Here is a 24,531-nt window from a genome sequence, read left to right on the forward strand (position 1 = left end):
CCGACTCTAGTGAAAACACCAGGATCCCGAGGAAGGGAAACTGTGACGCAGGTCGGGGCTGCAGGCGTAGATGAAGAGCTGCCAGCAGGAGCCGAAGTTGCATTGTCGCCGTTGCGACGTCTGCGAAGCTCCATCGCGTGTATGGGGAATGTCCATCTCCACCAAATAATGTAACGTGTAGTTGTTGCCCAAGGCTATTTACAATTTATTTACACGGAAGCCAACGGAGGCCAAGATTGTGACGCTATATCAAGCGGGAACATGTCTTCCTCTTCTTCAGTGCAGCCACACTGTGGCGGCTGTTCCGTACCAATATTTCAAGGGCAAAGATGACAAGTTTCAGGGAGGAAATGATGCCCCGTTTCAGCCCTTTCTGAGGAATCAGAAAATTTCCATTGAAAGAGATGGCGGGGACCTAAACCTATGAATGCTTTTGGCAGAGCACTCACTCACTATATATACCTAGATATCAGTAGAAAGCATCAACAAAATTTTGAAATCACATTTTTATCTGTCAAGAGTCAGTGCACGATGGATTCCTTGCCTGCTTATTTTAGTCCTAACAAGATTGTGTAGGTGTTTGAAGAGGAAACATTTTGTCTACCACTTCAACACACCATTGAAAACAATACACATTATATACATACATAGATGCACATACATACACATACAAGGTGTTCATTTTCAAGTTTTATGTAATTTTTAGAAATCGCCCGAGGCAAGTAGCATAATTCTTATTGTTGAGCTGGGTTATTCGAAGAGGTGGACATTAGTAGCACGAGAGATCAAAACACATATTCAACTAATTAACAAAAATTCACTAATGAACTCTTAGTTACGACCCACATTGCAACTTACGAATTGTAGCCAGTGAGTTTGCAAGACGCACCCACTTGAAATGAATTTTCAGGATGATGCCAGTTTCGAGATATTTCCCAAAGTGTGGAACGAAATACTACATGGATATGCCTGACAAGCTCACCACCTACAATTCGTTAATTGCATATGTGTCGTAAAGTAATTGTCGGTGTATCCACTTGAAATGAACTTCCAGAATGACACCAGTTTGGAGATCATCATCAGCCTATATTTATGTACACTGCAGGATGAAAGCCTCTCTCTGCAATCTACATAAATTTGATGGCACATCGATCAGGATTGTATCGATGTGCCATCAAACTCGCTGTAAAAATGCACTGTTCTACTTTTTTTACCAAAATGCTGTTTGATACATTGAAGCACAAATATAACTAGAATGCCCATGTATTTTGTGTGTGCAGCAGCCATGACGTACACAAATGCAATTACCTCATCAGATGTAGGCAGCGCTAGGCGAGCTGCAGCGTTAAAATCGGTGGCAGTCCTGAGCCTATTCAGGATTCGCTCATGAGGTGATGTCTGTGCCAACTCTGTTGGATATCGGTATTCTTGCCTCTGTGGAGTGCAGCCTGGCAGAGAAAGAGAGAGAAAGAAAGCTGGCATATAATAGCAGAGCCTACAACAAAGTAATTGGTATGGTACCACTTGGTCTGACAGTATAGTGAAATAGTAAAATTTCATTACAAGAGACCTGAGAAACAGGTCTCTTGTAACCAAGGTCTCTTGTAACCAACAATTCTAAAAACACTGAGGAGTATGACTAGACCGCTTTATTATATATCAGCATCAAAGTGCGCTTAAACACATCTTTGATGCGAACAGAGCTGTCTCGTGGAAACATGGCGATGGCTTCGGAGTCCGACTACAGGCACAGAAAGTGACCAGCGCTTCAGATGCTGCGACGGAAATCCAACTCAATGGTACTCGGCTCCCATCTACTTATTGCCGAACCCACTTGTAGTCCCAGTAAAAAAAACAATTGACTCCAATTAGCTTTTCCAATAGGAATCAACTGGGACCAATACGAACCAATTGGAAAATCCTTACTTCCAACCGGTTATGATTGGGTCAGAGGAGAAACCAATTAGAGTCGCCAATTGAAATGAACTGGACCCAATGGAATCGATTGGAAAATCCCTCGTTCCAACTGGTTATGATTGAGTCTAAGTGAAACCATTTGAGTCCGATTGGACTTGCCACATGGAATCAACTGGGCCCATTAGGAAATCCTTACCTCCAATTGGTTACAATTGAGTCTGGGATGCTACCAATTGAATCCAATTGGACTTGCCAGTTTGAACCAGCTAGGCCCAACTGAGTCTAATTTGACTACCAATAGAATTAACCAGCTAGAACGTAGCCAACTGGGAAATCATACTTTCAGTTTATGAACCAACTAAAGGAAACTGGAATAAGTTACAGCTATATATGCATGCAGTACTATGGCTATAGCAAACCTGTTTCCGACAGCTGAAATCCTATTTAGGTTTGCTTTGTGGGGTATATATGTGTATTGGTATTGCCCATTGGTGCAATTGGTCATTCCAGTACCATTACCGCAGTACCATTACCATTGCTAAACAGCACTGACTCAATAGACATGATCAATTTTTAATCTGTTAATGTCACAACAGAGATGTGAGCGTTTTAGTTCGTTTTCTTTTGGGTGCTTGCATGCTTGTATTGTATTGTAGTCCTGAATGCTGTGTTGTAATTTTACCCCTCCTGCTTGGGCCCGCATGGGCCTGCAGTATTTTGTAAATAAATAAATAAATAAATAAATTGGTTTCAAACCAATTGGCACCCATTGGGTACAATTGGTCACTCTAACAAAAACCAATTGGTCACGTTCCAGTTGGTTCAATTGGTCCAGTCATGTACCAATTGGAAATTGGTAGCAATTGGAAATTTCTCAATTGGAGTCAATTGCTTTTTTTGACAGGAGTTTAACAATATGTTGGTTATAACAATGAGAAGCTGCTGCACAGTCAACTTTTGTATGTTTTCTATGGTGAATTAACTGCTTATTACAATGCCCCCATGCTGCATTATCGGTTATAACGATGAAGTCTGGCTACTGGGTGTCCGTGACGAAAGCAAATGGAATGCAAATTCCTTGAACAAAAAAGAAAAAGACATTCAAGCCGCTGCATGCTGCCGCATGCTATTTTCCAGCCTTCTGCGCATTGTTAGTTTTGTGCCTCCCTCCCTCAGTCCTTTGACCCCCTCCGAAGCACAAATGGACTGCGCCAACTGCACTGATAGCGCGGGCCACACAGTCGCTGTTCCCAGCTTGCACGCTGGCCCATGCTGGCCCATCATTCTGTGCGACGGATAGTCGCTCGTGCTCGGCTTTGTTGGTTACGTCAAAGTCGTTCCGGGCCACATGGTTTCTCAGCCTCGTTTGACTCGCCGCCGAAACGGAAGATGGCTGATCATTCTGTTGATCATTGGGAATGTGCGAAATCGCTGGTGAAAAGAAGTGCTTCTAACCGATGAGGCAAATAAATGTGCTTGCATCGGCTAGCGACAGCGACTACGGCAGCAATGACGCAGTAGGGCAGGCTGCCTCAACATTGTCCTCGCAGGAAGCCCTGCAGATAATTCAGTCCCTCTGAGACAGGTCCCTCGCGAAAGATGTGGGCAAGCGTCATGTAAAACAAGCAAAGTTGACGGCCATGGGATTTTCTCGTGCACGCCAGTGAGAAGTACGTGGCGGGTTGCTTTTGGCGATCTCGCCCCAGCGTTTCTTCTAGATTTCTCAAGCTGGAGCCACCAAAGCGATGCCTCAGCGGGGTTCTCATGTCGCTTGCCACCCATGACCCTCCTTTGCAGTTGTTATAGCAGTGCCATTCTTGAACGTTGACAGCCGCAGATTGTTAGATGCGATCGGAGCGCGCAGGAAGCAGAGTTAAGCAGTTAAATGAGTCAACACAATCAGCAGCTGGATGAAGGAAGGTGGTGAGGAGGGGCACTGGCCTCCCCACCATTATAGTTTTCTCACAACAGCTCTGCCAACCCCCTATTTTGATTTTTTTCGTGCAACTTGGTTATGCAGTTGAACCAGGATATATCGAAACCATGTATAACAAATTATTGTGTATATCAAACAGCTGTAAAATCCCCTTGAAAATTTTGTATAAAGTATTTTATATATCGAATTACCTATATATCGAACTTTTTTGTGATCCCCTTCAGATTCGATATATCTCGTCTCTTCCTGGCATGTTCAACTGTAACAATTATTGGTTCTAACAATGGAACTTTTGTCGCACTTGAATATTGTTAAAGTGGGTTCGGTTCGACTGTATACACTGGAATGAAAAGGTCATTTGGTTAGCGTCTGTAAAATTGCTGCAACAAATTTAGCAGAATTTTACCTTTTTCTCTTTCAGTGTACCAACTAGGGAGTTGATTATTTGAACCGTGAATTTTTAAAAAATAATTGTAACTCGGCAATAAAAAAACAGATCACCGTGCTGTAAATTGCTTGTACTGGAACATCTAAACTGAACAAAAGGATATTTCATTAACAGCCCCTAATTATGCAAATAATTCAGGCACATTTGCAAAGCTTGTATGAACATTGCGACAATTACAGCAAGGATGTAAACTTATACAGCCTAGTTGTCTACTTTAGACAATCTAACACAAGTTCACAGGATTGCAATACAGCCGACTTCCATTAATTCGACCCCAACGAGACTCCCAAGATTGGTCACATTATACGGCGGTTTGAATTAAACAAAATGCCACAACATACTGCAGATTCATTTGTAAGTATTTGTTCTATTATAACAGACCCCCGAATCAAACACGTGCCCATATTCTGGGTGTCCAAAGTAGAAAGCTAATGTTGGAATGACATTACAGTTCCTAAACGAAGTAGAAATCTAACACGCACCCAATTTTTTAGCTAGAAATATTGTTGCACAATGGCGGCCAGTTTTTTAAAGTCAGCTTCGCTACACAGTTCTTAAAAGTCAGCTCCACCGCAATACAACCGAGTTGTGCAGTAAAGCATAAAATATTATGAAGGCAGTTTTGGTTTTGTGCCCGATTACACCGTGTTGGAAATCTTGGCCTATTTTCTTTTTAAAAAAAGGAAGGCACATGTTAGAATCGGGTAAATACCATAATTAGACACTGTGAGCTAGGGTTATTGCTTGAAAATCTTGTTAGGGGGGCCGAAAATGGGCGATTTTGACAAGAGCTCCATCAAGACAGACGCTGCCACTAATGAGGTCGCTATCGGGGTCCCTTCCCTATAGGGGCACGTGCTCAGGCACATGCATGCCGAATGGACAAGTTCGAATTATACGGTGAAGGCCAATTTTAGAATGAGATAACGAAAGCTTGAGCCCATAGAAATGCATGGGATCGAATTAAACGAAAAATTTAGTTAACCGAAGTCAAATGAAGTGAAGTCTACTGTATCTATTTTTAGAGAACAGCTGTGCAGATGGAAATTTCCTGCCTAAATTCTTGTAATTTCACAGTTTTTGACAACTCATTGTAGAAATTTCTTACCCTAATCAATATTGTGGTTCCAATAGTCAATAGAATTTCGCACTTTTCAATGCAGCAAACTGGGTTCAAATTGGTTCAGTGTTTGTATAATGAAAGCATCTCTTTTTATTTGCTTAGTATTTGCTTAGCAGTTCTGGGATCACTAGATTGGGCGGTGGGAGGTGCTCTTACTAGGAGATTACAGTGCAAGCTTCTTTGTTTCTCTTAAAAATCAGAATAAAGGTTTCCTTGAGAGATGCTGCGCAGAATGTCCACCATCTCTAAATAAACAACAAAAATTTGTTTTACATGTCGAAAGGAGATTTGCCAGCTGGATACAGTAAAAGACCACATATAGGTAAGCAGCTCCAAGAACACGTAAGGATAGCGAATGTTTTTCTTTACAGTTAGCTGTGCCGTGATGAAATGGCCCCAGACATGTATGGATCCAATTCGGACACGTTGGGACAGTACAAAAATTGCCACTGCCTTTCTCAAGAATAGAGGACTGAGGTTGAGTAGAACAGACAAGGCTCGTCTCTTCCTGGCATGTCCTGGACTCATACTTGAAGCCAAAACCAAAGAAATAAACTACTTTCACCAACCGATTGAAACCCATGCATTCTATAAGAAAATTATACAATGCACCTTGAAGGAACACCCTTTTACCTGTGGGGACATACTCCTGTAGATCATTCCGGAAGAAGTCCGAGACCAGCGAGGAGCATTTTGCCATGTTGCTAGCAATGCCTGCACGAAGAGCTTCAGAAATGTCCAGTGCATGTGCGCTTTGCACAGTGCCACACTGGCACTCGGACAAAAGCTGGCCGCAGCTATGAGATTCTGTGGTCTCCAAATCGCCAGTCAAAGCCTTAGCTCTGTCAGCTTGTCTTTGTGCAATGTGTGTTCCAGCAGACACAGCTTCCGAGATGCCACTAATGCAGGCTGCCCTTCTATTATCAGCAACTTTCTTCTGCTCTGCTAGAATCTGAAACAAAAGAAATGTGGAAGAGGACTGTTGGAAAGAGATCTCTACTGAATACACTGGCATTAAGTGGATCATACGTCACATATTTACAGGAAGAACAGCAGAGACAAAGGGAAATTATTAGGATGTCTGCAGCTAAGTACATTAAAGGAGCTTTTGTACGGATAGCTTTTGATCCAGTAATTCCCATCACCTTTAATGCGACTGGCTCACAAAAACACAGAAGTGCAGTACAGCAGCAGCGAATGCACAGCCAAAGGCCAATTGCATCCCAACAGCTTGACACCCACCCACCCTACCTGCCAGCTAGGCTTAAGCAGCTCCACTTTGTCGGAGTGTGCAACCAAAGTTGTGATTTGGTCCAACTTCAGCTACTTTTGTGCTACTGTACGGAATACGGCACTGACAACTGCCCAAAAATATATTCAACACCAATCTAAGCTCAAGAAAAACAAGTCCACCAGGGTTCGTACAGAACATTTGACTCAAAATTCAAGTACAATTGAAGAATTTCAAGGATGGCAAAGGCCAAAATTCAAGCAGAGGGAATCAATCCTTATTCGTACACATACACTGAAAAACAGTTCAATCTCTTTCTTAGGTGCAATTTCTTGCATCAAGGCAGCTGCAAAGTTGGACACAGGCTTCAAGCTAACTCTTCAGGTTGCTTTTCTAAATTGACTTTCCCATTGTAATGATCTCAACTGCATCCTGGCACGATGCTTAGTATCGAATTTCAGTCAATGCAACTCATGTTAAACCAAAAAAAAGCTCTAACTTACCTACTTGACGCAAGGCATTTCTAGGGCCTAATTAAGGCTTGAAAATGTAGCCATGATGGCTGTGGAGAGAACCTACTAGCAAAACAACAAAATGGTGGTACGGTTTGGTGTCTTGAGCTGGCTTTGTCTAGCTCCACAATGGCAACAGGGTTATAAACAAGCCTGGTGATGGTGGCTGTGGACATGCCACATAGCAATTGCTTAGCGACACTCAAGAGAAAATATATCTAGGATTGTTTGCCAATAGACAGTGTTCATGGCATAAGCCAGTGTGCGGATACAGTAAAACCCATGCGGAGTTTGTTACTTTGAATGTTCGCAAGATGCTTCCAACCCCTAGTTTTCAAGGAATTCCAAGGAGCACATGAATTTGGAAAAAGATTCAAGGACCCTTGAACCTCCTTGAATATACAAGGGTTTTCAAGGATTTCAAGGAGGTGTACGAACCCTGAGCCACATTTTTCACTCTCATAAGGCAAATTCAAAAACTCACAGTAGATGTTGAAGCCACCTCATCAAAAATGCTCTCTTCCACAACCCTGTGAATGTCGGAAAGGCTGCGGGCGGCCTCTTCTGCCTGTAAATAACAAAGGGCCACATGGAATTGTACCATCCCTTCAAAATGTGTTTAGTGCAAAGATGGTAATATGTGGTTAATACAGTGAAACCTGGATATAACTAAATTGACAAATTACCGAAAAATTTCGTTATAAAGAGGATTTTGTTATATGCAGGTTCGGCACGAAAATTCAAAAAAGAAACGCTTACCGTATTTACTCGATTCTAACACGCCCTCAATTGTAACGCACACCTGTTTGCCGTTTTCGTCGAAGCACTCATCCTTGGAATGTCACACCAGGTACCGGATGCGTGGACGCGTGTCGTTTCGCACACGCGCGAGGCATCGGAAACGAAGAGCAAGCATCAGGATGGCGTCGTAGCGTTACAGTAGAACCCCGCTGTTACGTTCCCGGGGGCTGCGTTTTCCCGGCTGTTAAAGTCGTTTTTGGCCGGTCCCGGCACAGCTCCCATAGAACACAATGCATAGGTAACCCCGCTGTTGCGTCGCAACTGTGGGCCCGTTCCCGCATCATATAGCATCATACGGTGCAAACTGCCACCACGCGCCGGCCCGAGCGGCCATTTTGACTTTTCATGTCGCTTGGCTTGGTGGCTTGACGATGGCATTGGCCGCCCAAAGTGCCGGGGGCGACATGCAACTATGAGGTATTTTCGGTTTCCGCCAGCAAAAGTATGGCCCTTGAGATCCGTATTTGCTATTTAAAGATGGTGTCTATGACACGTTGTGGCCCTATAATTGGTTTTGGCTCATAGATATTCCGTATAAAGTCCAAGGGCGATAACGCAGTCGCCGCGCGCCGTATGCTGTATTGCGAGTGAAAACGTGATAGGGGAGCCGACGACCGCGTCTAAATCTCGCGCGCGCAAGAAAAGCAGGGAAGAAGCGCGCCTTCTTCCGTTGTGCTCGAGGCACTGGCGAGGGAGCGAGGGGGGAGGGATAGCGGGGTGGTGTTGCACTGCACTCTGGCATCAACTGCATACTGCGCGGCGGTGCGCGCGGTCACGCGGGCCGTACCTTGAAAGCGATCTGCGTTGGGGCAGAGTCTAGCAGTGTAGGTGCGTCGGCAGCTCGTAGCTTTGTGCGTGCTGTGTGCTCTTGGCGCTCAGTTTGCGTTGAAGCGATAGACAACAGCACGAACGTCACTTCGCTCGCTTCTCCAGCGGCGTTTCCACACGCTGCCAGCCTTTGACAGCGCGTGTCCGTGCTCATCGAGTGTGTTGTTGTTGTTAAAATGTTTATTAAAATAATAATAAAAAGTTTCCGCCCCCAGGAAATAAATCCATCAGGGCGGAGGGAGGGGTAAAAGAGGAGGTTCATTTTTTTACCCCTCGAGTGTGATGTGTCACAGCGTGTACAAGCGCGTCGGCAACATCAACTGGACAAGGAGAGAGTGCCGGCTTGGCAGGCTAGGCCAGCTGTAGGATCAGGTTTGAATGAAGGGAGGGGGAAAGGTCACGCCCGTGGCGGCAAGATCGCCAGGTCGATGGATGCTGGCCCGCCTCGCACACGCTCGCACGCACACGTGCGCTTGCTTCGCATTCCGCCGCGGCGGAGAAGGTGCTTCCGGTTGCTGCTCGCACAAAAATGACAAAATTTGGGGCGAAATCACTAGGTTGTCGGAGGGGAAAATTCGTTATATCGAGGGGGCCTCCCGCTGCCACTTTGTTACGTAGAGGTCTCAAATACATATGCTTCTATGGAGTAACGGCGGGGAATAGAAAAACTTCCGTTATATCCAGGAATTCGTTATACCTCCCGCGCGTTATATAGCGCGGGAGGTGCAGATCGTGCCAGGAGCAATGCATTGGTGTGTTTCAAGGCATTCGATTCATGAGCGTTTCCTTGTGTGGCATTGTAAATCTTGAACACATGGCTGTGCATGCCACCTGACCATGCCAGGCCATTGCTGACCTCACTTAGTGCCTGCAGTTTTCATCAGATGACACCCTATGATGCAGGTTCTTTTGTTTAATGATTGAGACGATTCTCGGAGGCTCCCCAATTGAGGACAAAGCTGTTTATTGGAGAACGCACACAAACTTGATAAAACTAAAATGAAAAGTAACCCATAAACCAAACCCCCCACTCAAAGAAATATCACGAAAAAAAAAAAAAACACTCGGAGCACACTCATGGTATTTATAGCACGCAAGTCTGGGCTGAGCTCGTGTGTGAGGGTGCGTAATAGTTCCCAGAGAATGGAAGGTGGCGAAACGACTAAAAGACGTGGCATTCGTCCCACCACAATGTCGATGGAATTGGCAGATGAACGAGTGACCAGAGTGTGGTAGCTCTGGTTTGAAGAGGGAAGGCAAGCGGCTTGACGGCACGGGCAGATGGCGGCGGCGTCCTGGCCAGGCAGCTGGACGTAGAACTCAGGCCAGTAAGCCGACTGCTCTCATTCTGCCCACGGGCGCAGAAGCTTGCCGGCCTCGGGCAGCAGTTCATGATCGGGTAGAGTGGCGACGCCCAGGAACGGGGTTGCAGGAGGCCCCCGTCAGGTGAAGTCCTGGTGGCTTGGGTCTGGAACCTGACGGCCAGTCTTCAACTCCCGGTCCAGTGGCCGACCTTCTCCTGGCGTCGCTTCCGTCGCTTCCCCCCCCCTTCTGCCAGCATGCCTCGCTTTTCTGCCGCCCTGGCCAACTCGTCTTTTGCTGATCGGTCGCTCAAAGCTCCGCGTGTTCTTCTGATTGGATGCCTTTTCGTTTTATTTTCTCTTGCAGCATGTGTTCTCATGCCGGGCGCTCTTCGACGTTGTTGTCTTCCATCCAGCACAGGATTCGCCTCTGCATGCACATTGCTTGTCGTCTGCTCCGTCCACCGCGTCGTGTCGCACACTCCACACACCCACAATTTAAAACCAAAATTGTAAAAACATAGATATTTGTCCTGATAAAAGAAAAATGTTGCAGTTTTGCCAGAAACCTTTGCATTTGCTGCAGATTACTTCCAAGATAAAGCAGGCGACCCACACATGGACAGCCATGCACAGCCACGGCAACAGTAGAAGAGGAAACGCGCATGCTAGGGGAAGAGGGTAGATACACTTGTACTACATTTCAGAGGCCGCGAGGAAAGTCGCTCGCCTTCAACCATGCTAGGGTAACCGTAACCGTGTCTCCGGCCTGCTTGAGGGCAAAGCAGTACAGCGTACAGCAGCGATAGCCTCTGATCTCAAAGGCCACGACAGCAACACCCAAGTGCAGGTTTGTCCATGAGGCACCAATCTTGGAAGCTACGGAGGCAGCACTCATTTTCGTGCAGTTCTCCATTCGGCACCGCATGCGCTACCTCATGTACTATCGCGCTCAGTATGAGCTACAACACAAAAGCGTGTGCCAAAGCGGTTGTGTGTTGTTGCGCATACTGAGGGCGATAGTACGCTGTTAGGATCAATTTGAACGAATGGCCACTCAAGCGTTGCCGTCACTATTCACACGGCTTGAGTCTTCGTGAATGCGGCACCACGCGCTGCTGCCACACAAAGTTGAGAAGAGTCTGCGGTTACAGCTCATCAACGCTTAGTTTACATTATTAATGATAACGGCTCGCAATGCCTTTCTCCCTTTAGAAATTCGCACTTTTTTAGCCAAAGCGACTTGAAAAAAAATGTCGCAGTTTCACCCGAAATGCGAAGCATCAATTGCTATAGTAAATTAGTAGAGAGCTATATGGAGTAAGGATAGTAGTTTTATCAGCTGTATAAACTTGGGCATGCAGCAGCACCAGCAACGTGCAGCAACTGTTGTTGACGCTGTCGGCGTTTTGCGCACGTTCGGTGCAACGCGCACGGCGTTGGTGACTGTTGCTGGAGCCTCTGGGGGCGGCTCAGAGGTTTTCGATGAGATCAGAACGGGACACTCGTCGAGCAGCATCGGAAGTCTTTACCACCTTCTCGCCTCGCAACATTTTTACATATATAATAAATACGCATTTGGTGCCGCAGATAAACATCGCCCCCTCCTACCCCCCCCCCCCCCCCCACGGCCTTTCGCGCACAGAAGTCGCGTTTGCTCTCTGCCGTGCGTTCATTCCCCGTGAAAGCACGCGTCCCTCGCGTGCTTTCACTCGCACATGCAGCATACGGCGCGCGGCAACGATTTCATCGCCGTTGGACTTCATACAGATGATTGGACTTCACGGCGACGGCGACGAGGACGCCGACAGCAGAAATTTCGCTGACACCGACAGCTGCAGTAGTTTCGGCTCCCAGCAGAGTAGGACACTTCGCTATTGTATGTAGAATCCACTCGTCCCGCTTACAGTAAAATATATCGTGCTCCCAATGAAAAAAATGACAGCGGATGCACCCATAGTTTTAAAATGGCAGTGATTCGAACCAGTCGCGGGCGCTGCTTTGAAGGAGCTACGCCGCCGCATTTCACTCTTTAGATTACGTTTTTTAACAGAAACTTGCAGTTAGATGTGGAAAAGTCCGGAAACAAAATTGAAAGTACTTAAAAATCCTATTTTCGGACGACAGTGGTGTCAAACCCGCAACAGCCGACGCCAGCTAGTGTTGTAATTTGTGTGTTTAGAAAGGAGAGTTCACATATAACGAACTAGTGATAAAACTATATCACTTTCGAGGAACTATCGAGTTTGTTATAAGCGGGTTCGACTGTATGTGCATAGAAAGCAATACAATTCTGTCTAAACAGCATACTGCGCAAAGATGCATCTGTAGATGAAAAAGAGCAAGAGGTCCATGCAGCGACAAGGGAAGACAGTAGTGTGTGTGTGTGTGTGTGTGCACGTGTATGTGCACGTGCGTGTGCAAGCGCTAACTAGGAGATGGAAGGATTATTGGTTGGCATACATGTAGTAATCATCTTTGAAGTGCATCAACCACTGACTCTTGAATCTGCAACCAACTACACATGAATGCTACTGGTTTACTTACCCTAGCCAAGCAATCGCTCGCTGCCTTGGCGCCATCCTGGTGCAGAGCCGCAACGCTGGAAACAAGGCCTCCCGAGGATTTCGCCAGCGATTCTGCATTGCTGGAAATAAGGGCAACGGATTGCACTGATTACAGTCAGAAATGAACATTATGTGCAAGCTCTATTAGCCACAAACTAATGACAGATGTGAGCTTCATTCTAAGCATGCTGCAGGCAATTTGTCACTGTACACCTGCCATCATGACCTGTGCTCTAGGTATATCCTGCTGACTGCAAAAGACAATACACATGCAACGTGGCAGTCACATTACAAACTGTGCATGCTGCCGTAACTAATGCTTCAAATAAGAATGGCACGTGCAGTCACTGCCAGTCACTACTCGGTGTTGGTTAGCGGTCAGCCAATTCCATAAGTCATTTCTGTGCAGACCTTCGTCAAATACAAACTTTATGGAAACTAAAGCTGCTTGAGGATTTGTGTTAATGAGGACGCCCTAAAACTTTTCTAAAGCTGCCAGAAGTTGCTGCGTACAGCAGTGGAATATCAAATATAATGACCTCTTCTATAGAGAAGACAGGAGCTTATACAGTCTTCCCGATGAAAAAAAAAACAATGAATGTACAGCCAAACGAATTATGTAGAACATATGGTCCACACCCAAGCTATCAAGGTATCCATTGCAAACATGTCAAAATGGGGACTTTTGTAGTACTTACCTCTTGATGGCTGATGTCTGCACAGTGCCTAATTCCACAACCTTGGCCGACAATCCACTGATCTGCAAACAAGAACATTGATACATTATGGTATTTTAGTGTTTTATCAAATCAAATCCAACAGTTAAAAAAAAAAACTAGTTACGAAACTCAAGGATCAGCTTAGATTAGAGTACTTGATTAAGAAAAAAATGTGGCTCTGCTAGCGCCATTGCGAAAAGACAACATTGTAGCCATCACAATCTGCTGACCAGCTAAACGATGCACAGGTGAAAAGACGCCATTTCGACCGCTCTACATGCATGCTCATAGCCTATGAGCATTGCGGGGGTGCAGGAATGTTCATTGTTTCCTTTTTTTTCGACATTCGTTTACGGCCGGACATCTGCGTAATGGCACTGACCAAGCGGTGTCACTACAGTGCTGTATTTAAGCGAAATGCGGTGTTGGCAGCAGAGAAGACCCAATTTATACATAAGTGCTGTATTTCAAACACACTTGATGGCATTCGAGTTTGTGCTCTGTGTGATGAAAACAGTGACAAAGAGCCCAGTGACGTAAATGAAAACTACGAGCCCAGTGACAACGAGGAAGCTGGGACAATTCTCTGGCTTGTGCTGGATACCATTAACAGATGCTATTTGCCCTTTGTGACTGCTTACTATTTATCTCGGTTGGCTTGCATTTAGAAAAGCTTTTCCGATCATCCAAATTTTGGGGTTCAGCTTAGATTCGAATAGATACGGTACTAGCTACATATATTGAGTGAAAAGATGTATACTGCCGGGTATAATATACTATATGTATATTATGGAACAGACAAGAAAATAAATACCTCGGCAATGGTGTCGTTGTTCGTAGCCTGTGATGTAAAAAACAAATGCGAGAAGTTTTCGAACTGCTGCCTAAAAGCAGCCATATTCTGAAAGAGGGAGTAAAGGAAAGAAAGAAAAGGCAGTGTAAAGTTACCAATACAGTAGAACCCCGCTGATATGTTTTCCATGGGACCATAAAAAAACGTAAGAGCCGGGAAACGCAAAAGGCAAGAAATAGGAAAAATTGAGAAATGAGAGTAGTGTTGAACTGCACAGAATCTTATTTTAATTCTTTCGGGCGAAACTATTACTCTTTTTTCACATGCAAGCCGAAGTATCGATTGCGATAGCAAATTAGTAGACAGCTATACAATGTAAGGATAGTAGTTTTATCGTCCGTATAAACTTGTAAACTTCGCTTTAACTATATTAACAAGCACGACATCAGCGCACACAGGCAAACATGAACACATCACATTCGATGAGCGCCGACACGCACTGTCAAACGCTGGCGTGAGGAAGCGCCGCTGCTGCAGCAAGCGAAGTGACCTTCGTGCTGTTGTCTATCGCTTCAACGCAAACTGAGCACCCAGAACACACAGCATGCACAAAGCTACGAGCCACCGACGTAGCTACGCTGCCTAGACTCTGCCCCCAACACAGATCGCTTTCAAGATACGGCCCGCGCACCGCTGCACAGTACGCATTTGATGCTAGAGTACAACGCCGCTCGCTATTCCTCCCTCCCCCCCCTCGCTCCCTCGCCGGTATGCCGAGCCGGAGGACTTATCCACAGGAGACTGATCCTAGTTTTCATTGGTCGGTTGAAAGTATCCTCGAAACGCCATTTTCCGGGGAATTCACCGCTTCAAGGAACAGGGAAAATAAAGCCGCCCTAGGCAATGCCACCCTAGGGTACGCTATACCTAGAGCATCGCATGCTGTCGCCCACGTGCGCTGCCGTCACTCTTGCCTTGTGCACAGAGTTAGACAGCTGTAAAAGCTCCACGCCTAGGACCGCTTTGTCTACTTCGCGCATTGTATGACAAGACAAGTTATATGCACGACGTGGCACGACAATGGTGGCACGACTGTGCCACCACAAACACTCTATCACTCTTTGCGTGCTGCAGTGTACGCCATGGAGCAATAAGAATAGCTGTTATTGTTCCGCAACAATCCTGTAGCACATAACCACAACTGAAAACGATTGCTTCTAAAAATACCGTAATGCCACAAATATCGTAAACTGAGCTGCTATGGGATAAATAGTGCTTTGTGTTCCATAATGTTCGTGTTGTCAGGATGGCCGAGCGGTTTAAGGCGTTGCGCTGAGGTTGTAGTGCGGTGTTCTGGGCATGGGTTTGAATCCCACCTTTTGGCACTACTTTTTTTTCAATTTTGAAACTTGTTCTTGCATTTTGTATCAAGACTTATTAGTCGTCCGGCCGCCGACGATGCGAGCGTCTGCTCTTGCGCAAGCGGATACTGCTCCCGTATGTGCGCCGGTGCCGCGGCAGAAGCCGCGGTGCCGGGTGCCGACGCGAAGCGGCGGTCGTTGGCGCAACACCCCAAATAAAAAAATACTGCTCCAGTCAGGTAGACTGCTCCCTCCCTGATAGTGAGATTATATTTGGATCATCAAAACAGTTATGCATTTATTTAGGAATAGTACCTATCCCTTCACAGCAACCACAGTTGTGCCATTTTCGAATATTTAAGGGCACCAGTTGTACCTAGGCGTTCCCTATATTTTAGGAAGGGAAATACCCAAGTCTTGTCTAAGTCTAAGTTAGACGCGGTCGTCGGCGGGAGCGATAAATCCTCACCAGAACACACCAGTGTTGCCAGATCTCATCTTGTGCGGTTCCCTCGATTTGCGAGGCAGAGATGTCCCTAGTGAAGTCACGCGATTGCATGCTGCACTCGCCTTCCTATCGTCTCCCCCTCCTCGTACGTACGTGCTCCAGATTTCAACGTGTGTGCATGCAGGAGATGAACGTGGGCGCAAGGTTTACACTTGCAGCTTATTCTGAAGAGAAATGAAACTCATTTATGAGAAATCTAGGTTTGCACGTGTTACGACAGGGTAGGTGAGCCGCAGCTAGGCGACTGGCCACGGCCGTCTGGTGTTGAGCGATCGGGCAGTGACGAGACGTTCTCTCGACTCGTTCCTGACGCCTTTTATGCGGCCCCCCGCCCCCACATTCTTAAAATTATTTTCTGTTATGTTAGTCACTGTCGCACTCTTCAACATTCACCTGATTTTTGAACGGCGTGGCAGCGCCTAGCATTCCTATATTTGTTTCTGCGTGAACTTCGAGGCCATTCACCTACCTGCCCTCCCACCTGTTTGTTGTGGCAGTTTCTTAGCTTCCCTGGCCCAGCACACCCGTCCTTGACATATCTTGCCGTGCGCAAATCAGCGTTCTGTAGGTCGTTCGATCTTGTCGATGCTCAACACATTTAGCAAATGAAATGCTATATCTATTCCATGAGGCAGTTGCTAAACTTAGGGTGGTGCAGTTTATTTTGTAATCAGCATGTCATCAGTACTGCGTGGTTCCAGCTAGCAGGCTGACCTGAACCGATTATTGTAAAAATTTTGCACGTCTGGAAAAACTTGATCTCAGTTCCGGTTGTGCCTTTGCATATTCTGCATCTCATAGTGGCACACACCGCGTGACTTATCGATTCACAATTTCAAATAATTTCAGCCTAACCTGCGTTGACAAACGCGCTGACGATCTACAGGTGCATTGCAACAGTCGCCTTACTTCTTCGACCTGCCACGCGGACTTCCCGTAGCTCTAACCGGCAACAGCTCACTGGTTCAGGAAAACGGAAAGATCATGTTTCTAACGTGACTTTTTGGAATCACGAGGTTAGTGGGCGCACAGATGTGAACAGATTGCGCAATTTGAGAACACAGAAAGAGCCTGAAGCTTTACAGCGAGCGAACTAAATTTCTTGTCAAATAAACACACACACAGGTTAATGCGAATAACTGATTCCTTATCGCGCACAATCGACCACTTACATAGAAAAAAAGTGGTCAACAATCGTCGCCACCAAGACGGTTCATCCAAATGATCGCACATGCCACACCACACAAGACATAAGGCATCGCCGAAGATGAAGTTGTTGACAGTCCTAACAATCTCCCCGTGAATTCATGTGAGCGCTCGCGAGATAACGCAATCCTGGCTAAAACAAACAAACACAGAAAATATTATAAACAGAACAATGCGCATAGGCGGGTCCATCATTAATCATATGGACAGCAGCAAAAAATATGCACAGCGAGTTTCACTTCACCTGTTCAACTGGTCGACTTGACTAGGGAATTTTGGGCTCCATTCTGGGTACATGACAGAGCTAGTTTTGGTGAGCAGTCCAGAGTTGCCAGCATGATGTTTTCTATACCGCTAACCTTGGGCGATGTTGTGGTCGGTATTTAGTCTTGCACGTCGTCGGCTCCCCTCGCATGCTTTCACTCGCACATACAGCATACGGCGCGCAGCGACGGCGTTATCGCCCTTGGACTTTATACCGAACATCTATGCGCCAAAACTAATTTTAGGGCCACAACGCGTCATAGACACCATCTTTAGATAGCAAATACGGATCTCAAAGGCCATACTTTTGCTGGGAGAAACCGAAAATACATCATATTTGTCGCCCCCGACACTTTGGGCCGCAAATGCCATCGTCAAGCCACCAAGCCAAGCGACATGAAAAGTCAAAAATAGCCGCTCAGGCCGGCAAGGGGTGGCAGTTCGCAACGTATGATGCGGGAACAGTCCCACAGTTTCGACACAAAAGCGGTACCAATGCACTGGGTTCTATGGGAGCTGTGCCAGGACTGGCCGAAAACGACGTAACAGCCGGGAAAATGCAGCACCCGGGAACGTAACAGCGGGGTTCTACTGTATATAGTGTAACATGAACACTTGCTAATCAAGAAAGTGCTTCCAGGGTGTTTAAAGACCAAAACAATGCCAAGTGCAAAACTGACACACTTTGGATGTGCAATGTGCAGCTATAAGCAGGCAACACCCAATATTCCAAGCAGAGCAATGCTTCAACAAATGCACATCACTAGCACAAGCCAACAAATTGGGCATTTTTACAAGACAGAGGAGAACACAACAGACTCCCGTTGAGATGAACCAGGCTAACCCGAATTTTTGGAGATGAGGAATGATGCGTGAACACACATTGCTCGATTTCCCCTAGCCCACAGCTTTGTAAAACTGCAAATATAACCAAGCCTATTACAGGCCCGAATGAAGCCCAAGCGTGACCTGAAGCTGTTAGGGCAGAGCCCGGCCAGGGACCCGTGTCAAAGTGCGCTTACATGGCCCGAGCCCATGCAGTGCTTTACATTGCTCATAGATTCACACAGCATCAACACCAAGTGCCGGTCATAGTGTGCATGTGTTTTTATGTGCTCATTTCTGCATATGTTCTTTTCACAATCGTATATTGTAGAAAAGATGGAGACGGAATTTAGAAATATCAAATAAATAAATAAATAAATAAATAAATAAATAAATAAATAAAATAATCAAGGATACTCTTGATGTGCCTCTACAGGCTGGTGACTAGATGAGGATGCATATTTTTTTTTTCTACACCAGAGCACAAACATTTAACTCAGTGAAGCAATGTGAAATGTCAGCTTTTACGACAGGTGCAAAGAACTGCACAGTTCCAGCAAGCAACAAATAATTAACAACTTCAGTACGAGTGCATAAAGGAAAGCTTTGCATCATGTCAATGCAAGCATCTTTTTATGCCTGCTGTTTAGTGTTAAGGCTGTTTCATTTATCATCTTGTGTCGTGGATGAATAGCAGATAGTTCTGTGGATCACTCCTGTCAAGATGAACAGATTTTCACAGTAGATTAAAATTCGATGTAACAGGTGTCTGCTGTAGTGTGTGCTCGGCTGCAGTCGCAAAGCACTGATGCACTGACAGAGAATAGTCTGCATGGTAAGCTCTGCAGTAAGCACTTATTTGGAAAACGGTCTGCTTTGCCATTTTCTACTGAAGGCTTTGTAATTTCCTTCACATAGTTGTATACTATTGTACACTCTTTTTATAACCATGGAGATAGCTTCAGTAATGTGATGAACAGTTCCACAACTACAGACGTCTTAGCAGGAAATGCTAACGCGCATAAACGACAAACCTTGCGACAAATTGTGACATGTTCAGGTAATTAAGACGCTTGTCGTTCTTCCATAGTCTTTACCACAGCAACATTCCATTCTCGTCCCACGTAGACCATGCTCATAAAGTAAAATCGATATTTGCCAGGACTAACGCTTACCAAATTCGCCTCTAGTTTCATGTATTGCCGAATAAAACTCACTACCTTCAAACATTGTCTCGCAGCACTGCTAACCTTCTCAGAGTATCAACCTATCATAACCAACATATGCTTGAATATTTATTTTAACAGTGTTGTCATGAGCTTAGAATGTTGTATAGTTTTTTTTAACAGCGGAGCTGTTTAAGGTCGAGGTTTATCCTTACGGAGCGATGGTGTTTGCAGTTTCAAGCGAAGTGGAGAGTGTGAAATGACGGAGAGAGAGAGCGTGAGAAATAAAGAAATAAATCAAACAAACTAAACGTTCTTGGGGTGAGGCGGGATTCGAAACCGGGTACCCACGGTTCGAAGGCAAGCAAGCGTCATAAGCACTAGGCTATACACCCATGCTTGCAGAGCCTCCGCTGTTTCATCACATTTCACAAGCGTGGAAATGGCTTAAATGGTATTGGTTTTTTTTGCTTTCATCTGATATGTATTTCTGTAGGTTGTTTACCTAGTTTTTTTACTGCATTTTTTATTGATGGCGACCGACTGACTCAATCACATTGAGTACAGTACAGTTAAACCTGGATATAACGAAATTGACAAATTCCCGAAAAACTTCGTTATAAAGAGGATTTCGTTATATACAGGTTCGGCACGAAAATTAGAAAAAGAAACGCTTACTGTATTTACAAGATTCTAACGCGCCCTAAATTGTAACGCCCACCTGTTTTCCGTTTTCGTCGAAGCACTCATCCTTGGAATGTCACACCAGGTACTGGATGCGTACACGCGTGTCGTTTCGCACAAGCTCGAGGCATCGTAAATGAAGAGCGAGCGTCACGATGGCGTCGTAGCGTCATATAGTGTTACAGTAGAACCCTGCTGTTACGTTCCCGGGTGTTGCATTTTCCCGGCTGTTACGTTGTTCTTGGCCGGTCAGCCGATCACAGCTCCCATAGAATCCAATGCATTGGTAACCCCGCTGTTGTGTCGCAACTGTGGAACAGTTCCCACATCATACGTTGCGAACTGCCACCCCGCGCCGGCCCGAGCGGCCATTTTGACTTTTCATGTCGCTTGGCTTGGTGGCTTGACGATGGGATTGGCCGCCCAAAGAGCCGGGGGCGACAACTATGACATATTTTTGGTTTCTGCCAGCAAAAGTATGGCCCTTGAGATCCGTATTTGCTATCTAAAGATGGTGTCTATGACGCGTTCTGGCCCTAAAATTGGTTTTGGCTCATAGATGTTCCGTATAAAGTTCAAGGGTGATAACGCCGTCGCCGGGCACCAGTATGCTCTATGTGTGAGTGAAAACATGCGAGGGGAGCCGACGACCGCATCTAAATCTCACACGCGCAGGACAGAAAAGCAGAGAGGAAGCGTGCCTTCTTCTGTTGCGCTCGAGGCACCGGCGAGGAAGCGAGGGGGGAGGGATAGCAGGCGGCGTTGTACTGTACTCTAGCATCAACTACGTACTGCGCGGCAGCGCGCAGGCCGTATCTTGAAAGCGATCTGCCATGGGGCAGAGTCTAGGCAGTGTAGGTGCGTCAGCGGCTCGTAGCTTTGTGCGTGCTGTGTGTTCTCGGCGCTCAGTTTGCATTGAAGAGATAGACAACAGCACGAAGGTCACTTCGCTTGCTTCTGCAGCGGCGCTTCCACACGCCGCCAGCGTTTGACAGCGTGTGTCCGCGCTCATAGAGTGTGATGTGTCGTAGCGTCTTCCAGCGCATCGGCAACATCAACTGGAAAAGGAGAGTGCCGGCTTGGCGGGCTAGGCCAGCTGCAGCAAGCGGCAGGATCAGGTTTGAATGAAGGGAGGGGGAAAGGTCACGCCCGCAGCGGCAAGATTGCCGGGTCGAGGGATGCAGGCCCGCCTCGCACACACTTGCTCCACGCACACGCTTGCTCCACGCACACATGTGCTCGCTTCGCATTCCGTCGCGGCGGAGAAGGTGCTTCCTGTTGCGGCTCGCGCAAAAATGACAAAATCTGGGGCGAAATCTCTAGGTTGTCGGCGGGAAAATTCGTTATTTCGAAGGGGTCTCCCGCTGCCACTTCGTTACGTAGAAATCTCAAATACATGTGCTTCTATGGAGTATCGGCAGGGAATAGAAAAACTTCGTTATATCCAGGAATTCGTTATATGGAGGTTCGTTATAAGCAGGTTGAACTGTATGTGGTATAAACTCTGTTCGACATTTAGATAGTTTTTTTTATTGCACCTAATGTCTTCCTGCATTATTTGTATTGCACACATTGCACTTACGCTTAATCATCCCCCCTATGTAATGCACTAACGGGCCCTTAGGGTACTCAAACGAAGAAAGAAACAAACAAACATGAGAATACATAAGAGAGATTAACACACTATCAATGTCTGTTCATTGTGGAGAGCAGTATGTTTGGAAATTCACTTGATTTTCATTTCGTTGGAAGCATGTCAACATGCAAGGTTGAACTCTACTTGCTTGAACAAGAGCTCAGCACTGCAAAAAAGACTTGCAATCATACATAACTGAAGACTGGGAGGAATCATTTCTTCAGCAAGCTCAAATACAAAATGTATTCCAAGAACTGGTGAAAAAAAACAACAGTATTACAGAAGGAGGTAGTATATGCACTGACCTTCTTTACTTCAGTTGAATGTCTCTGGATAACTTGATTCTTGGCAACCAACTGCCGTTCCAATTTCTCATTTTCCTTGATCAGAGATGTTATGAGGCGCAACTGCTGATCGTAGTGCGCAGTGACCTCATCCGAGACAAGGCGGCACTGCAAGACAACATGCATGTCCAGGAGGCTTAGGTTGGTGTTGCAAGATTTACCAGTTTACCAATGACACACTTAAGACAACTTGTTTTTGAAGCTGGGCCTTTTATAAAGGGCTGTTACGTATCAAAATATAAAGAATTAAAATTTAGACTTTCACATTTTGAACACTTCACAGTTTTCAAGTGCATACGCTAGACCATGGGTTCTCAAAGTGGGTTCCGCGGAACCCTGGGGTTCCGCAGGCCCCTGCTCAAGGTTCCGCGAGCCACTGATAAATTTTCCATGGTCGCGCGCTCACCAAGTGGCTAAAACAGCGAAAAAAAGGTGCGCTTGATCAACAGAACCACCATTACGCATGCCCGAGTGTCAAAAAGGCACATCAGAGTGCGTAACGGCAACGCGCGAACTGTGCAATAAATTCGCAAGCAGCTTGTAGCCACCCAACCTCCGAAAACGGGCAGCGCACCTAAACTTTTGCACTTAAATCTCGGAGGCCGTAATTTACCAACATGCACATCTCTCCCGTTTGTAGATAGCGTAGGTGCCGATTGCGTGCGCACTGACGTATACGTTGGAGGAATAAAAAAAATAAAGAAAAAAATGCGCGGAGCATCGCAAATACACGCCGCAGAAGAGTAAGAACGGCACTACCGTCGAACCGAAACGAAGCGGCGCAGTCCACGTCGCCATGGTCCTCAGCGGTAATCGTGCACGGCACGTGATTGACAGCAACACCGGAGCGCTTCGTGACTAATTGTGCCCTTACAAACTTTATTCTTGCGTTTATCGCCGGGGAAAACACCGCGTTGGTGGCATGCCGCGTGCCTTCGTAAGTGCGTAGTTGCCATCCATGATCACGTCGATAACCACCGCAGTTTCGTCCGCAGCGGTTGCGGCAAACAGTAGTTTCGTTTTCACTCGGTGCGCGCGTCGGCTGCGTGCCTTCCCAACTGCGTAGTCGCGAACCATGGTAGCGTCGATAGCGACCGCGGTTTCATCCGCACTTCTTGCAACGAACGGTAGTTTCGTTTTGACTTCGTGCGTGCGTCGGCCGCCTGCCTTCTGAACCGCAAGGTCGCTGTCCATGATCGCGTCGATAGCGGCCGCGGTTGCGGCAAGCAGTAGTTTGCTTTGGCTCAGTGCAAAGCTGTCGAAGATTAAGAGCACCGGCTACATCGCGATGGATGGACAATTTGTTGGCGAGCAGCTGACTGGCGAAAAAATCATCGGGATTTACGCGCGCGAGGCCTTCCCCACTGCTAGCGCTAATAAGTCAAGAGATGAGAATTTCAACTTCCACACTAGTCTTGTGCTAAATATAAACAGGATTTGTTGATTCATTGAGTAAATAAAAGCGTGTTGACGTAGTTAAGCATTTGTTTATTGTTTTCTTGATACCCTCGAAAATTCGACATTCGTTAATTAGGCCATTTTAAGGGGGCACATGGGTCCTGGAGACAAAAAATTCGCTAAAAATTTAGCATTCATTTTTATTATTTTTTCTAATTCCCATACCAGGGCGCACCTGCTGGCAAAAAACTAGCTCAAAATGACACGCCATTGAGGAACAAAACACTGTATTTGTCCAATTAAATGTTCAGATTTGCCCATGAAAGTGCTGACACGGCCCATTTTGTGTCATTCGCCATTCCAAAACCATCTATCATAGTCAGGCCATCTCGGTCTTGTTTGAAAGAGCATGTTCGCCACTTGCTTTCCTGCCAAAACAAGCCTTCAATGCTGCTTCAGAAGAAAACTACCTGGTTTCGTAGCGTAAAATGCCATTTTTGCGCACTCTAATTTTTTGCATTTTTCTCAAAAAATGATTTTTCCAAGTGTAAAATTTTGGGAGCAGCACTGTGTCACTGTTACTCATTCAATCCTCTTGATTTCTTTTTTGCCGGAATGCTAGAGAGTCAGAGAATGCACAAAAGCTATGATATGATGTTTTAGGGCACTGCAAAATTTTGAAATATTGTGGGAATCACTAATAAAAATTCACATTTGCAAAGTTGCAACTCCAAAAATTTCATAACTTCAGCTAAAATACAGAGATGAACACTAAAATGCAAACTTGCACTCTTTGAACATTCAGGAAGATAACTACTTAATTTTAGCTCTCTTGGTGCAGTAACTTTTTTGCAAGGCACATCCCAAATTTATAACACATAAATAATTGGAACATTTTTTTTTTTTTTTTGGACTGACTCGGGAAAACCTAACTGCATATTTGTAATCAGCATACAAGGTTGA

The 24,531-nt window shown here is 45.8% G+C and overlaps 1 protein-coding gene across 1 annotated transcript in view; it reads right to left on the reverse strand.

The window, feature by feature from the left end:
* LOC119439750 (kinesin-like protein KIF11) overlaps nucleotides 1-24,531 on the reverse strand; it is a 59,683-nt gene that overhangs the window by 793 nt on the left and 34,359 nt on the right. Inside the window, exons 16-22 of the mRNA XM_049660876.1 lie at nucleotides 22,132-22,278; nucleotides 14,198-14,284; nucleotides 13,363-13,424; nucleotides 12,645-12,744; nucleotides 7,652-7,735; nucleotides 6,058-6,376; nucleotides 1,252-1,448 (exon numbers count right to left, since the gene is read on the reverse strand). Coding sequence (XP_049516833.1) covers nucleotides 1,252-1,448; nucleotides 6,058-6,376; nucleotides 7,652-7,735; nucleotides 12,645-12,744; nucleotides 13,363-13,424; nucleotides 14,198-14,284; nucleotides 22,132-22,278 — 996 coding nt within the window. The remainder of the gene's footprint in view (nucleotides 1-1,251; nucleotides 1,449-6,057; nucleotides 6,377-7,651; nucleotides 7,736-12,644; nucleotides 12,745-13,362; nucleotides 13,425-14,197; nucleotides 14,285-22,131; nucleotides 22,279-24,531) is intronic.

This window comes from Dermacentor silvarum, chromosome 1 (assembly GCF_013339745.2).
Source record: "Dermacentor silvarum isolate Dsil-2018 chromosome 1, BIME_Dsil_1.4, whole genome shotgun sequence".
Classification (NCBI taxonomy): Eukaryota; Metazoa; Arthropoda; class Arachnida; order Ixodida; family Ixodidae; genus Dermacentor; species Dermacentor silvarum.